The sequence below is a fragment of the Ictidomys tridecemlineatus genome, chromosome 1 (genome assembly GCF_052094955.1).
Source record: "Ictidomys tridecemlineatus isolate mIctTri1 chromosome 1, mIctTri1.hap1, whole genome shotgun sequence".
NCBI lineage: Eukaryota > Metazoa > Chordata > Mammalia > Rodentia > Sciuridae > Ictidomys > Ictidomys tridecemlineatus.
The window spans coordinates 213615325-213631152 of NC_135477.1; the positions used below are offsets into that span (position 1 = coordinate 213615325).

At 39.7% G+C, this 15828-nt stretch overlaps 1 protein-coding gene across 5 annotated transcripts in view; it reads right to left on the reverse strand.

Moving 5' to 3' along the window:
• The window catches only part of Rgs7bp (regulator of G protein signaling 7 binding protein), a 100349-nt gene extending 89570 nt beyond the window's left edge, over positions 1 to 10779 (reverse strand). The window contains exons 1-2 of one of the 5 annotated variants that reach the window (XM_005319574.5): positions 9915 to 10765; positions 8865 to 9031 (exon numbers count right to left, since the gene is read on the reverse strand). In XM_005319574.5, the coding sequence (XP_005319631.1) occupies positions 8865 to 9031; positions 9915 to 10079 (332 nt within the window). In that variant the 5' untranslated portion in view covers positions 10080 to 10765. Of the gene's footprint in view, positions 1 to 8864; positions 9032 to 9116; positions 9375 to 9452; positions 9543 to 9914 lie in introns of those variants that run through there. The other 4 variants (XM_021722491.3, XM_021722490.3, XM_078015950.1 and 1 more) reach the window with 4 other exon arrangements.
• Between the last annotated feature and the right edge of the window lie 5049 nt (positions 10780 to 15828).

Below are 15828 nucleotides of genomic sequence, written 5' to 3' on the forward strand. Positions count from 1 at the left end.
TTGTCTAACTTCCTGCCCTCCTCAGTGTTTTTTGTGCCTCATATTTTTTGATGAACACCGAAGAAGTTGATGCTTCCCTCTGTTTTGTCTTTCATTGTGAGAAGCACAGGAGGTCATAATGAGGCTATAAGACCCTGACATTCAGGAGAGTGGCTTATTATTTAGTTTTTGAGCTAACCAGTATGCCTTTACATCCAGAAACCATCTATCTAGACTAATAGGATAGATTTTTCCTGTTACATACATGTAAGAAATTAAAAAGAACAGCGTGAAGAAGTGGAGACTTTAAAAGTTAAGTGGTAAAAGCTAAGCCCAGGCATATAGGTAGGGTACTTTTGACAGAGATTTTTCGTTATTTCTCAATCTTCATTTGCTCTCTCTCTTTCTCTCTTTTTTCTTTTTTCTTAGCTATAAATTTCTCATTTAACGTGGCAAGGGAAAATAAAACCCGTTAGGTGAAAGTGTGCAGTTAGATGTGACAATGTGATGTAGTTCAGAAAGAGGTTCTATTTGGAACTGCTTAGGTGGTGATGCAGCTGGAATTGTGGCCTCTTGCCCTTCCTCTTTTCTTCCTTCTAGTTGGGAACCCAATGCAGTAATTTTGAATCATAAAGTGAGGTTTCAGGTGGAAGCCACAAACTAAGGATGAGCAATGGTTACATGAGTCACCATCCCCAGTTCTAAATTGTCCATTCTAAGACTTTTCTGTGCAAAAATAAAGCCTGGTGTTTTTAAGCAGCTGCTACTTTAAAATTTTTTGTTAAATGTAGCCACATAATTCGTTCTGATACAGATGATAATGTAAGCAGCTTTTAAAAAATATCCCAACGCTCAGACTGCATCTCAGGCCAATTAAGTCAGAAATTTTAGGGATGGAACTTAGGCATAGCAAATGTTTAACACTGCCCCAGTGATTCCATGTGCAGCTCAGGTTAAGAATCACTGTGTTAGGCTGACAGGTCTTGTACGTACGTAGCATGTTCCAGAATCTCCTAGGGGATGCAATGATGCTTGTTAACAACTTGAGTTTCCAGGCTTCACACCCAGAGGTTTTAGCTCGTTAGGTCTGAGGGCAGGTGATTCTAGTACTGACAATCCAAGGATCACATCTGAAGAGACACTGCTTTAGGCAGTGGGAAATCTTTGGAAGTTTTAAAGCAAAAAAGTAACAAGATCAGAGGAGGATTTCAGGAGGATTAGTCTGAATCTGATGAATAAATCGAAGAGAATAGGTGAGAAATTGAAGGTAAGGAGGTCAGATGGGAGGTAGAAGAGTAGTCGATGGCCTGGGGGGATATATTTCTGAACTAAGAGGGTGGCCACAGAAATGGGGAAAAGGGGAAAGAAAGATTAGACAGTGAAAAAGATAAAACACTATAGGACTTGGTAACTGAGAGGATAAGGAGTGGGGGAACCTCAAGATATTCTTAATGGAGGAATATACTAGGGGGTGTGACTTCTAGGTTAGTATGCATATAGCCTCTTTTGTTTAAAATCAATTAAACAGCTGTCTACTATTATTTAACTATGTATCTACAGCTACAAACCTTAGGTTGATTTTTGTTTGTTTGTTTTAGCCTGAGTGTATCTAGAGCCTTTCATTAGGTTGAAAACATTTATATGCTAAATCAGTTCTATTTAAAGGCTTGGATGCTTTATCCTAACAATTTCACAAATAAGTTTAGTGTGTTTATAAATATGTGTGTGTGTATACATATACACACACACACACATTTATATCTCTGTGTGTGTGTGTGTTTACAAGCAGTTAAAGATTTTTCATGAGGTTTTTCTTTTTCCTTTTTTTAAATCAAGTAAAGTGAAGGAAATAAATAGGCAATGTAGTTATTGCTCTGGAGCCATGATGTATACAGATGTATCTGGGATGCAGCACAACTAAACACACAAGGGCTAAAAGTTTAAAGAACAATTCTAAAAGACGATTGCAATAGTAATTATTATTTAACTATTCAATATAAAGGCACCAAGCAGGAAGATATAATGGTGATATTAAACATAATTACTTGTGAATAATTGTAAAATAACACACTGACCCCTGATTGGTTATAATAATGAGGGCTTATGCTTCAGCAATTGATCTTAGATATGCTCTTCAAGTCCTCCAATATTTGAAAACCAACATTGATTTTAGAGTTATAAAACAGGAAAAGTAGCAATCAAATATAATAGAAATGTCATAAAATGTGAACTAATCTAATCTCTCAATTCTTACTAAAGTTTGTATCACGTCACAGTTCCTTTTAAGAATACACTTTGAAATATCAAGTAAACTTAATGAACAAGCAAGGCATGCATTGTCACTGAACATGCCATTCATTGTGTGCAGATAATAAAACACAGCCTTGCCCTCTTGCACTTATTAGTATAAACAATAAAGTGATGATGAATTTTCCTAAAGTTCATCCTAGACTCTACTTTCCAATTGGAATATCCATTGAGAAAACCCTAACAAGGTGAAAATAATTCGATCTGTTCAGAACATAAAAAGGCTCAACTTTGCAGATAATTGAGGAACACTTTTCTAGATCCCTTTTCACATATAGTTTAGTGGCTAATCAGAGAACTCTCTAATCTAATGTGAGTTGGTACTTGGTCATGTGCTCCACAGTATGTTTATGGTCCTTAACCAACAATGTTCACACTACTGAGGGGCTGCCATCTGCCCAGTACTTCCCTGCATATCAGAGAAAGTAGTCACTCCACATGTGTATTGTCAGTTGATTTTTGTTGACCTGATTGTGTCCTTGTGAAAAGGAGAAATTTGAATATAGACACACTCAAAAGCAAACATCATGTGAAGCTGAAGACAGAGATACTTCAACAAACTGGAGAGCATCAATGATGGCCAGCTAGGCATGAGGCTAAGGGAGACATATGGAATAGATTCTTCCTCATAGTCCTTAGAATTAGGAACCAACTCTGCTGAAACATTCCTCTTAACCTTCTTGCCTCAGAGCTGTGGGGCAATACATTTCTGTTGCTTAAAGCCACCTGGTTTGTAGCACTTTAAAATTATAGCCCTAACAAACTAATGCAGAATTGTGCTTTCATCATTATCTCAAAGACTAGCATATTTGGTGTAGACATAACTTGCCTTTTACTATTTGCCCAGTTAGAATTTAAAATTATAAAGCAAAACACCTGTCATAGGAAGGGAAAATAAAGGACAGAGTGGGTGGCCTGGCATGCTTGCCAATTGCAGGGCTCTTCTGCTAACAGCAGAGGCTGTCACTGCCCACTTAAGGCCTCCTTCATCATGTGGATCAAAGAAAACTGAGAACTTGCGACCATGGTCACTGAGCTCTCTCCTTCCACATTTTCACAACTCATGTCATTGCTGTGGTCTTGGCCACAGTGTCAAAAGGAACTTTACTAAGTTGCAGTTCTATTTTCCTTCTTCCTAAAAAATGGAGCAAGGGAGTGGACCAGAAACCTACTAGAAGTGGGAATGGAAAAAATGGAGCAGGAATTTTGTATAGGAAACAAACAAACCAAAACAAACCAAGGAGGGAAGAGGCAGAGAGAAGGAGAAAAGGAGAGAAACACAGGCTTGGCTGGTCAGGAAATCATGGCTGGAGGGAAAATCATGAAATCTATATTTATGGAGCTCTAGGATAATTTGTCGCAATGCTTCAAAAAACATCAGGAAATTAAGATTCTTCTTATGAATTTAGTATATGTTCAGATTCAAAAAGAAAATTATTTTTGGAATTTAATCATCAAACTCCCTATGTGGTGCTTCTTGTTTCCTACGTTTGTCTGTAAACAAAAACTATGTGATTGTACATCAATTAATGTTGAATACTGAAATGATGAAGCCATGAGACGAAGAGCCATTCAGTTCAACCCTCTAATTTAGTTGCACAGGGAATTTAATGGGCTTGTCCAATGCCAGACAAGCTACAACAGAACTAGATTTAAAAAAATTTAAATATTATATAACTTATGAAGTTGATATAAACAAAGAAAATATGTCTGAACCTAATGACTTCTCCATGTTATCTGTAAGGTGTTCAAGACTGGGCCTTTTGGTGGCTTTCTGGAAAATTTCACCATAGAAAATTCCTCAAAATATAATGTAAGAAACAAAGAGAAACAAAAATTTATTCCAGCCATAATATTTATCTGAAAAATATTTGGTGGATTAATATACATTTTTATATAAATGTATCTTGACAACCTGAACTTTATGTCTTAAAATTCATATCTTCACAATTATACTAACATCAACTCAAACTTAATAATAAGATAAATGTACTATATAAAAGGCAGCTTCCTAAATACTTGCCCCTTGCAAACACCATATGGTTTGGTCCTATTATTTATTAACCTTATTTTGCTGATTAGGAAACTAAGGCAGAGAGATAATGCCTTTGCCCAAGGTTGTGAACTATGGTAGCACTACCAGTCTGGCCCCCAAGTTTATGTACTTAGCCACTATACCAGATGGCCACTTGCCACTCTGTGAAGCAATTTGCATATCAACTTGCATATGTACCCTTAGTAAGTGGTAAAGCCAGAATAATATCCAGATCTAATCTGATTTAGAGTCAATGCTCTTTTCCATTACACTATCTTGCCTCTCACATTAGCATACTTAAATCTTATTTTTAAGATCTGGCATATGCCCTTCCACACTTGGAGTTTCTTCAGCAGCCATTAACAGAAGGTATTGGCATGAGGAAGACTCTGTTTAACACAGATACCACAGAAGCAGCCTTAGACAGGAATCCTAACCACCAGCCCACCACAGCATCAGCTCCTGGGATTTGCTGAGGGACAGTGGTACTTCTGGGTCACCCCTCCCCTGTGTGTTGTGCTCTCATCATTCTCAGGAGTTGGTGGAATGTTTGACAGAATAGGCACTAGACCAGGGAGCAAAAGACTCAGGTTCCAGTCGTAGGCAGCCTCTGATAGGCAGAGTGTCCATCAGACAGGCTGGGAATGTAGTCCCTTCTCTGCATATTGAGTTCTCTTAGTCCTCTCAAGTACTCCATGAGCAAACAGAACAACTAGTTTACAGATGAAGGAACTAATAGAACATTACTTTCATCAAGGTCATAAAAGATAGTATTTATTCCAGGTCTGTCTGACCAAAATCTCCTGTATACTCTACTAAGTTGCCTCTAAATTCATCTTAATCTTCTGAATCTCAGACTCCTCAAATACAAAGTACCTTGGAGCAGAAGTCACTTTGGGAAGGAAGTCCAAGGAGACAGGGTCTGGACCATTACCCACTGATATGAAAGCATGCATGTGCATAGATACGTACATATACCCTCAAACAGTACATAGCAATGCTACTTTGACCTGACTTCTAGATTTGACATTCTACATTTAGATTGAAATGTAGAAAGGTTGTCAATCTACATTTCCTTAGATTGAAGGAAAGATTTGCTGCTTAAAACATCTACTTTTTTGTGGGGGTGGGGGACTACTCTTGCAAGTGATCTTCAAATGTGTGTGTGTGTGTGTGTGTGTGTGTGTGTGTGTGTGTGTGTGTGTGTGTTTTACTGCAGATTGAACCCAGGGCCTCACATATGCTAGGCAAGTGCTCTACCACTGAGATACATCCTCAGTGCAAATAATCTTTAAGGTCCCTCCGGCCTTAATATGTAGGAAAAGATCTGAGTTGTAAAGGTTTAGTAACCTTGGTAAATCATATCAGGCAGAGAAGACTTCTGATTCACCTGGCTTGACACTTGACACTTGCTGCCTCTGAAATAAAAGGCTGTTGCTGAAACAGCTACTGACCTAACACCATTTGAGAAAGTATTTGATTGTGTTGGGAAAGATAGACTTCTAACCCAGGGTGGTCATGAGAAACTCAGGGTGGGTTTTCTCCTTTGTGGTTACTACCATACCTGGAGTGATTCAATTGATCAGGGATGAAAAGGAGGTAGTAGCATTTGTGGCTTAATTCTGACTCATAATTTTTTTTTCTTCCTCTCTCTTACATCTTTTTACCCTGTCTACTTTCAATCCCATCTCCCTCCTCTGGCCCCAGATTCAGCTGGTGGACAAGGAAGGGGTAGTCTGTATTGGTAAGCAATGAATTCACTAACTCTTTGGTGAATTTACTAATGTCTTCAACTCCTGCCTTTCTTCCACCTGTACTCCTACAAAAGCATCAGTGCTTAGAGGCTAGCTATCAGATAGGTATCTTGATGGATGTGTGGAGAGCAAAACTATTTTTTCTTTCATCCCTCTAACTTATATCCTTTCACTACAAGCTACATCTGTAGAAAAGAATGAAGCCCAAAAAAGACCAAATGTTAAGTATGGTGATGGTGTCTTAAAAAACATTTCCTGAGATATTCTTTATATACTATAAAATGAACTCACTTTTAGTTGTCAATTCAATGGTTTTTAGTTTATATGCAGAGTTGTACTTTGGAATATTTCCACAGTCCAGTTTTGGAATATTTCCATCACTCTAAAAAGATTACTTGAGTCCATCTTGAGTCACTACCTGTTCCCATCGAAGTACTATGTAATCACTAATCTACTTGTTGTCCCTATATATTTGCTTTTTCTGGGCATTGCATATCAACATAATCATATACTATGATTATGACTAGATTTTTTTTCAGTTAGCTTATTCTCTTTAAGATTTATCAATATTTTGGCATTGTTAGTATTTTTTCCTTTTTACATAACTCTTGAAATGGTATCATTAAAAGATAATTAGAAAAGAGCATGGATATCAGAAGCAAGAAAACATGGGGGTTGAATCAAAGGTGTGACTTTGTAGCTGGGTCTTTAAGCAACTTCCTGAATCTCCCTGGGCCTTCATAGTAAAATAAGAATAATAATCCCTCCTGAGATGCCTATTTTATGAATTAGCTGGATTGTGACAGTAAATAGCAGGCACTCAAGAAATCCAATATTTTTCTTTACTTTTGGAAGAACTTTTGCTATTCTCACCCTAGCTTCATACTGTAAAAGGAAACTTACAGCCTCTCTACCGGCTTCACGTCAGGCTTGAAATGAGAAGCCACATAACAAGCAATATCAGAAATGGACTTCTGCAAAAGGGAATCACATTCTTCATTAATGGAGCCCTGAAGGTGAGGAACCAGAGGAATTTCCTTCAATTATATCACTGTCACCTTTTATAAAGAATGTTAAACTGCATTTAATTATTTTCAAGGGAGGAATGTGTCAAATTTTATCCTAGGTCATTTTCGGAACTTAGCTTTACCTTTGCAAAGATCTAAGAACACCATATTTTCTCACGAATTCTTATAAAAAAAATTCCCCCCTTAACCATTGACCCTCAGTTAATAGATAAGCAACAAAGTAAATACAATCTACCTCAAATCCTCAAAACTCAACTTTCAGCCAATAGTTTCAGATTTCTTCTTTCCTAAAATTTAGAAGAACTGAATTTCATATGTACAGAAAAATACTCTAATTGAAATTGTTCATTTCTTCTACTTTCTCTGCTTAGAATGAGTTCTCGTTTTGAGTTTCCACATAAAGGGATCCTGGATATAACTCCATCCTACACTCTTGCACATGAAGGTTATAGAATTGCTATGCCTCAGCCCTGAGGGGAAAATTGCCTGTCCTAACCTGCTTTTCTTGTGAGACATTGTTTCTCTATACCTTTTAAAACCATTACTCTCCCCTCATGTTTCTTGTTTTTTTTTTTCTCCACTTCACATTTATCCCTTAATGTGTCACATTATCTTTGTCTCTCAAATATATTATGGCCTGCATTTCTTAAAATACACTTCCCAGATTCACTTCCTATTAAGTACATTTGTGTCCCTCACTCCCAGGAAATTAGAAAGATGTATCTTTTCTCCTGATATAAAATGACTATTGTCAAATGTAAGCTAGTAAAAAAGGCAGCACAGAGCTTTCCAGTCTTTTTTATAGTGACCAGTAATAGTCATTATTGGCATTAAGGATGATGAAGAAGAAATTATATGTAATTCCTACAAGTGATCAATTTACAACATTAGTAGGTGGATCTGACTAATTTGAATTTCTATTATGATAAAGAAGTTATATAACTTCTTTATATAAAGATAAAGATATATCATGACTGAAACAAACACTTAAATTATTGTATTTGTACAAGAATTTCTGTGCTTCTTTGCTGTAAGTACTTTAAAATAGCAACTGTTAACAAGTCCCTGGCTAACTTTTCTCCCAATATGGAGATCAAGAAGGAGTAGATGAGGTCCCAGGAGAAAAGTTTTCACTCACTCTATTATCACCTTACATAGACTTGAAAAACTTGTAGGAACAAAGTGGCCTAGGTTTTTTTTAGATTTGTGAATTTCTCCAATATGTAAAAACAAACAAACAAAACCCCTCACTTTCAATATCATTACAGTGAAGAGAGTAATTTATATCCAAGACTTTATTTTAGGGATTTTATTTTAAATCATAGGAATTTAACTCATGGTATAAATAGTTTGGTAAATCTTAAATTTAGCAAAGATTTTCTCTCTAAAGCATAACTCTTTTCTTTGGCAACAGATGACAAAATAATCTTGAGGCATGATAATTTAACTTTAATTTGATTCTCAATCCCACTCCTCAAATCTTAAGTCCCAAATTCCATTATGCAGCCATCATACTGAAAGTTAAATTTTTAAAGAAATAAATCACTTATTACTACCTCTCTACACACAAGACCCCTATAGCCTTCAGATTATGGTTTGGCCTATAGTTTGTTTATAGCTCTCTAGAGAATTCCAACCTTAGGGTGATTGGTTTAAATACCGAATTTGCAAAGATCATCTCTGAGCCTTGGACACCAATAACATTCTGTCAGTATCCATGCCTCATATACAAATTATCAAATAATGCCAAGAAACTCCTACCCTGAGATGGCAGCCAGTTTTTGGTGTGCCTGACGGGCCATTTCACAGCCTTTGGTTCTTGTCTTGTGCATTTCCGCGCGAAGTGAGGGGCAACTGACTGAGACGTCCCCAATTGAAATGACCAACTCTCGATACAGAGCCACTTGCGTGTTGAACTCTTGGACAAGCTGGAAAAGAAGCCAGTTTCTTTCACCAAACACTTGCCATCAGAAAGTTTCCTATTTTGGTGTACATAAAGGAAATTTCACTGACCTCTGAGCCACCTCCCCACATCTTCTGTCAAGGACCCTAAGGACTGTTTAAAAAGTTAAGGCGCAAAGATGGAAAGTCTCTTTATCCAAAGCAAATGTTTATTTTCCATAAGCAAGCCTAATCCTGGAAAATCTATCTGCACAACCACTTGCCCCCACCCATTCAGAATGTTTCTGAAGAGCAAGAGCTTCTTTGGAGAGCTATCATTCCACTCCCAGGTCACTATAGAACGATGCTGGAACTCCCACGTAGATGCTCCCCTCTGCTACTGCTAGGACATGGATATGAAGTGACACTAGATAAAAGATTAGGATGTTAACAGGCAAAAACAGTCACCTCCTGCCTGGCCATGGAACCCCTCTAGCTCTGGAGCCTGAAGAAGATTTGCTAGTTTCTTCATCCCCTCCGCAGCGCCCCGTGCTCTCTGTTTGGGTTTGTTTGCTACCGTCTCACCACAAAGCAGCACCCTCCCCCCCTCACATCCCCAACCCCTCCCTCCTTGTGAGCGAGCTAGTTCACCCTGTCTTTCACATCCACCATTCTTCCAGGGGTTAAAGGCACAACCACAGACCCTTACTCCCACGACCCTAGTAGTGGCACTTTTCTCCGTAGGGCCATTACGACTGGGCTGTCACCCCGAATCTGGGGGAATGCAGATTTAAAAATAGTACATGGCACGTGATCGTGATCGGCATGGAGGAGCTGAGGATGGGGAGTGGCTGGCACTCAAGCGAACAATTAACATACACGACTCCCCCACCCCCTCTTAAAAAAAAAAGAGGCGCAATTTTCACCCACCATCTTGCAGTCGTCCAGGGCTCGCTGCGTTTTGTGGGCGCTTTCGGAGCCGCTGCCCCTGCGCTCCCAATCTCCGCTCTGCAGCGGGGGTTTGCTGATCTGGAAGATGGAGGAGCGGGCGGACCGGCTGGGGCGCTTTTTGCGCCCATTCGGTGCAGAACTCATGCATACACATCCACCAAGCCAAAGCCGCTGGTGCAGTGCGCCCCGGCGCGGGCGGCCCGGTGGTTGCCCTGCACTACGCGGCCAAGCAGCAGGAGCCGGGACCCGAGGCGCGCAGCTCACAAGGTTGGAGCTGCCTGCGCGGGTGGGTAACCTTCAGCTTGAAGGAGAGCAGGGGAAGCGCTGGCTATGCCTTGCAGCATCGCTTCCACTACCAGCTGTGAAGAGGCGCGATCAAGTTCTGCTCAGCAGCATTGCTGGCCCTGTCCCGGGAGCTGGACGCTGGCGTGGGTTCGCACCGCTTTCCTCTCGGCATGGATTGCAAGGCTGAGCGAGGAGGAACGCGCTGCCCCACGGTTCCGAGTTTCCATTCAGATGGGGGAGCAGCTTTCAAAGCCTGCGCTGCAAGGTGGGGGGGCGGGAAAGGGTGTCGCTCTTGCTTCAGTGTCTTCCCGCAGCGGTGCTCAGTTCCTCTTTCCCCTCCCTCTGCGGTCGCCAGGCCTGGAAGGGCTGACTGTCCCTGCTGCAGGCAATTGGCTCTAATCGGTTGCCTTGATCCCTTCTCCGCGAACTCCTCTCCTCTCCTCTCATTAAGGATCCCAAATGAATTCGTGGCGGGACTGGTAGACGCAGGGAATCGGTCCGGCTGACGTTGGTCGCGGCCCCGCACATTGATAGGGCAGGAATACTAATGTGATCTGTCCATACAACCCCCTTCCCCCTGCACAGTTTATACACTTATCCAATCAAATCCCAGGGAACATCAATTGCAATATTACTTCATCTGCTCTATTATTAGAAACGAAAAGTGTCATCAGAGTAGAGCACATTGCCACATGCTGGGACCTAAACAGGATTTTAAATGAGCCATCGTGGGCTCAAGCCCTCAGCATCTCAGAGGAGTCTGTCTGGGGCCACAGGAGGGAGTGAGTTTTTTTGCTTCAAAGAAAGATCTCTTGGTGACATAAAAGGGAAGCTTTGTTTCCCTGAATTGTTTTTGTTGTTGTTGTTTGTGGGGGTGGGGAGGCTATCAGGTGGAATGCACAGAGACATTCACTCAAATTGGTCCTCATCCCCATCCCATTTCAACTAGCAAAACTCAGTTTTGCATTGACAAGTCTTAGGATCCAGCTCTGAGTTTCCCAGTATAAATAAGAAGAAGTAAGAGCCAAAATACTTCCATGGACCCTCAAAAATTATCCTTTCTCCTCTCTGGAGCATCAATAACCTGGAGGTCAATGGAAAGAGGAGCAGATGCCTATATGAAAAGGGACTGGAATGAGGTGTCAGCCACTTATTTTCACTCTCAACCACTGACTTCCTAAAATCCTTCTGGGAAGAAGAGCAAGTAGGGGGCATTCGACTCTAATGCTCTGAAGATGCTTGTTCTCATGAATGATTTATTGGAGGAGAGAGATAAAAGAATTATGCCACAGGGGAACTAGTAACATGGGGAAAAGCCTATCAAGAACAAATCAGAGGTTCCTGGTCAATTTCTTAAGGGGATATGGAAAGTGCATAAAAAGGGAGAGGCAGAAACAGTCAGGAAAGGGGTGGTTCTGGATTTTTTTTTTTTTAAACAGGACAGTTAAACACTGACATGGTGTAATAAAATAACCTGGTTCCTGGAGCAGAACTCCAAAGACCCCTGGAAATTACCTGAGGGATAAAGATGACAGGAACATCTTGTTGCCAGAAAAAATAGCCCTTAATTAGAAGATTGGAACTTTCAGCCCCACTCCCCAACCCTTGGGGAAAAAAGAGGGGATAAGCAATTGAGTTCCCTATTATTTAATCAATTATATCTATAGTATAAAGAAACCACCATTTAAAAACTTCTAAACAACTATGGAATGGAGTTTGGGGAATTTCTACAATAGGGAAAACATCCAGGTGCTGTGAGGGTGGCATACCTAGAAAGGACATGGAAGCTCCTTGCATCCCACTCCCATACCTTGCCCTGTGACTCTCTTCTATTTGACTATTCCTGAGTATTCATTAAAATAAACTGGTAATAATAAATAGAGTGCTTCCCCAGGTTGTATGAGTCATTCTAGCAAATTATTGAACCTGAGAAGAAAGGAGATTGGAATCCCTGCATTTGTCACCAAGTTGGACAGAAGAGTGAGTAACCTGGGGGTCTAACACTTTGGCCTCTAAAGTAAGGGCAGTTTTGTGGGAAAGAGCCTTTATATACCTGTGGAGTCTAATGTTAAGTCCAGGTAGTTAGTGATAGAAATGAATTGAATTGTAGGACACCTTGGTATGAGAGAGTTGGAATAGTATTGGAAGAGACATTATATGTCTGGTTGGGGAGGAAAAACAAAACCTAACAAGTGGATATTTGAGTGGATATTCAGCTGCATTTACATATTATTTCATAAAAGATTGAGAGTCAGTTTTCTTTATCACAGACTAGGGGAGGGAGCCATCAGTTCTCTTCAGACCTCTGTGTGCTGTTATCTTCTAGGGCTTTAGATAGTCCAGAGAGCAGTATGAAAGGAATCTTCTATTGGCTGAATCTCCTCAAATATAAGAAGATAAAAGAGGTTAACCCTTAGCCTTATTGTTCCTCTTTCCCTCAGTCTCAATTTGTTCTCTACTTCACGTGCATAGGGAGAAGGAAGGGCTAAGGGTTAGTTATATCAAGTGCCTGGGATTTGGTGAGTGGTTAGGAAGAAAGTGACTGAGGGGCTGAAGGACTTTAAAGAGAAATTCATGATACTCATTTGTAAATTCTTAAAGTCCTATTATAAAAAATTTCTTTCATTATAATTGAATTGTCTTCTTCCTCCTTTAAGAGAATCTGCTGTAGTCCATGGTTGATGGGGCTTTGGAGAATGAATGGAAAAGACACTGCCTTTTACATGTGTGTAGACAGGATGGAGAGAATGGGGCACTGGGGCTCAATCTGCTAGAAGCCTTTTGTCACTATTCTGTTATTTCATCCCTTTTCACTGTAAGAAAATTGTGACTTGCACCAGATCTGAGAATCTCAAAGCTCTGCAGTAGTAGATTTCTACTCTAGCTACAACCATCTGGCTCCTGCCCTCATCCCCTTCTTCTGCCTAGAGATAATTTCAACAAATTAAAAGTAAAAAAAAAAAAAAAAGGCAACAAATTTGCACTGCCCTGTCTCCATGCCAAATTTCTTGTAGGAGGTGAGAGAGGGAAGAAACTAAGGAATAAATGGGAAAATGCAATGCCACATCTAAAGGACTATAGACTTGGACACCTGCTGGGGTATTAAGTGGAAATTGTCATTTGTAGATAGATTCCCCTTGCCTTAACTGCCAAGAAGAAGGTTAAAGTGCAGTTGGAAAACTCAAAAACAAGGGCACATTTTCTGGTCACCCAGATCCAATTTTGACATATCTCCCCTATAGTTGAATGGCTTTGATAAGGCTCACACCCTAGATTCACTCCAATATAAGATATACCTTACATTTCATGTTCTCTCCATGGAAGTCTAAGAGAATTCATTTTAATTTGGAATTTTTTAAAAAAGAATACTATGAGAGAATATCAGTTTAGAGTGAACATGAACCACTGGCACATTACTTCACATTGGTGCTATGAGGAACCACATTGTGATCCACGAACAACTATAACTGGTCAGGCCTCTCATGAATGGAGATACTGGGAGGCAGATTTCATTTAGAAACACAGTTCGAGGGGGTGAAAAACAATGAAAAGGGTCTTATCTGAGTGGGTCTGCGACACAGGCAGAGAAAAATGTGTTAAGATACTGAGTATGTTAAAATATGTTAAGATACTGAAGCTGGGGACATCTGAAGTGGATGATTAAGTTCTTTTCTGTTAATATCAAAAGATAAGACACTAAGTTATTGTGAAGAATTTAAAGTGAATGAATTGTCCACTAAATGATTCATTTCTACTAAAAATAAGGAGCCCAATATGTTGGGAACATTTATTTATTAATTTTACAAATATTTATGTTTTTAGCAGGGGTACATCCAGGTTTTATTGTTCCCAGAACTTTTGCAATTTATAGGCCTTTCTTTAAAAAATATTCAACAATTTAAATATAAAACTAGATACATGGTCTTAGAAGAAACTTGTGTAAGTGAAGTTCCCTGAAGTTTAAGCTTCATTACCTTCATGTAAATTTCTACCTTTCGTATCTCATATATGCACACCTTGCTCAGTTTTTTCCCCCTTTGATGACAGCACATTAAATTTCCTTTGAGAAATTAGTCTTTTCTCATTTTTTTGCCCACATGGCTCTGTGAGTGGGACAATAAGACTCAGGTTTGGCCCATGAGAGCACTGCATCCTAATAGCCATGATGATTGGTTTAATAATGGATATGAGATCTAAAGTGGACCAATAAAGTTTAGCCTTGAGACTTTTTCCTGAACTATCAGGTCGAAATATATGACACTGTCATTATTCAACCATTTTTGAACTATAAAACCTGAGGTATGTATAGAAGTATAGGTAGGATCTGGACAGATGTATGAGAGCTTTTCCGAGGTTGGTTAATAGCAGGAGCAAAGGCACAAGAGGAGAGGCCATGAGGAGTCTGACCTGAACTGAAGACAAGAAAGAGGGGCTCATGTAAACATGTTTTGGGAGAGGTCAAGCATATTGGATAAATTGTGTGGTTTCTTTGGTTTAGGAAAGGAAGGAATATCTGAACTACTAAAGGTAAAAACAAAACATTACCTGAGTAACAGAGAAAACCTAACAATTTTTTTTTGGATGGCAAAAATGTGTTTGAATTGACTCCACATTAGGAAATATATCCCCAAGCACTAACCTGATGTCTACCATGGTCTTCCTACTTTTGCAGAAGTGGACTTTTGAGTCTGAATTCCAGTGTTCTCAGGAATTAGTGATACAATTTATGAGCAGATGGGAGTTAATAGTAGCTAGTAATGGCATGGTTCACATTACTTATAGTTTTTTGAACAAAACAGGTTTGCTCCTGATGCTGGTTTGGGAGAAATCATGGGAAAAAAACAAGACAATTGTCATTTCTCAATTAAGGGAATTAGCAAGAGGCAAGTGATGTTTTAAGAAGATTAACTTGGCAGTGTATGTAACATGGATTGGAATAAAGAGATAGCTACTATAATAAACCAAGAGGAGGAGAAACCCTTCTGTGCTTATAAGAACCAGGGAGATATTTAAGAGGTTTTAGGGTCAAAGAATAAACCCACAATAGGACTAACTGGAAAATAGCTGAACTACTAAAGGTAAAAACAAAACAAAACAAAACAGCAACAGACATTTCAATTTCCCATGGACATAACAACACTCATTGACAATTATCCCTGAAATTTGCTTCTTGCCCTGGCTCCATAGAGGCTTTTCTGCCTGATGTGTATCCAGCACAAGTACTGATTAGTTCACCCCTCCATTCTCCTTGTCTCTGAATTTTACTGAAACTTCCTGCCATTCGACAGATCTCTTTCTCCAACTACAGCTCTGACTTAACCCTAATCCATACCATACCACCCCAGACACATTATTTACTGCTTTGCTGAACCTATTTCCTTCTTCTGGCCATACCAATCCTATCTGCAGCGGTCACTCTTCCAACACAATCTGGTTCCTTTAAGGACACTTGTGGACCTGCCAAGTGTACTGAAGCATTAGAGGAACACTGCAGAAGATCGACTGTGTCTGTAGTAGCTCCTTAACTGTCCTTTGACCCATCTGTATCCTGCCTCATTTTGGTTCTTTCATTTCCTATGTTTACTACATTCTCTAGTTCATCTTTACT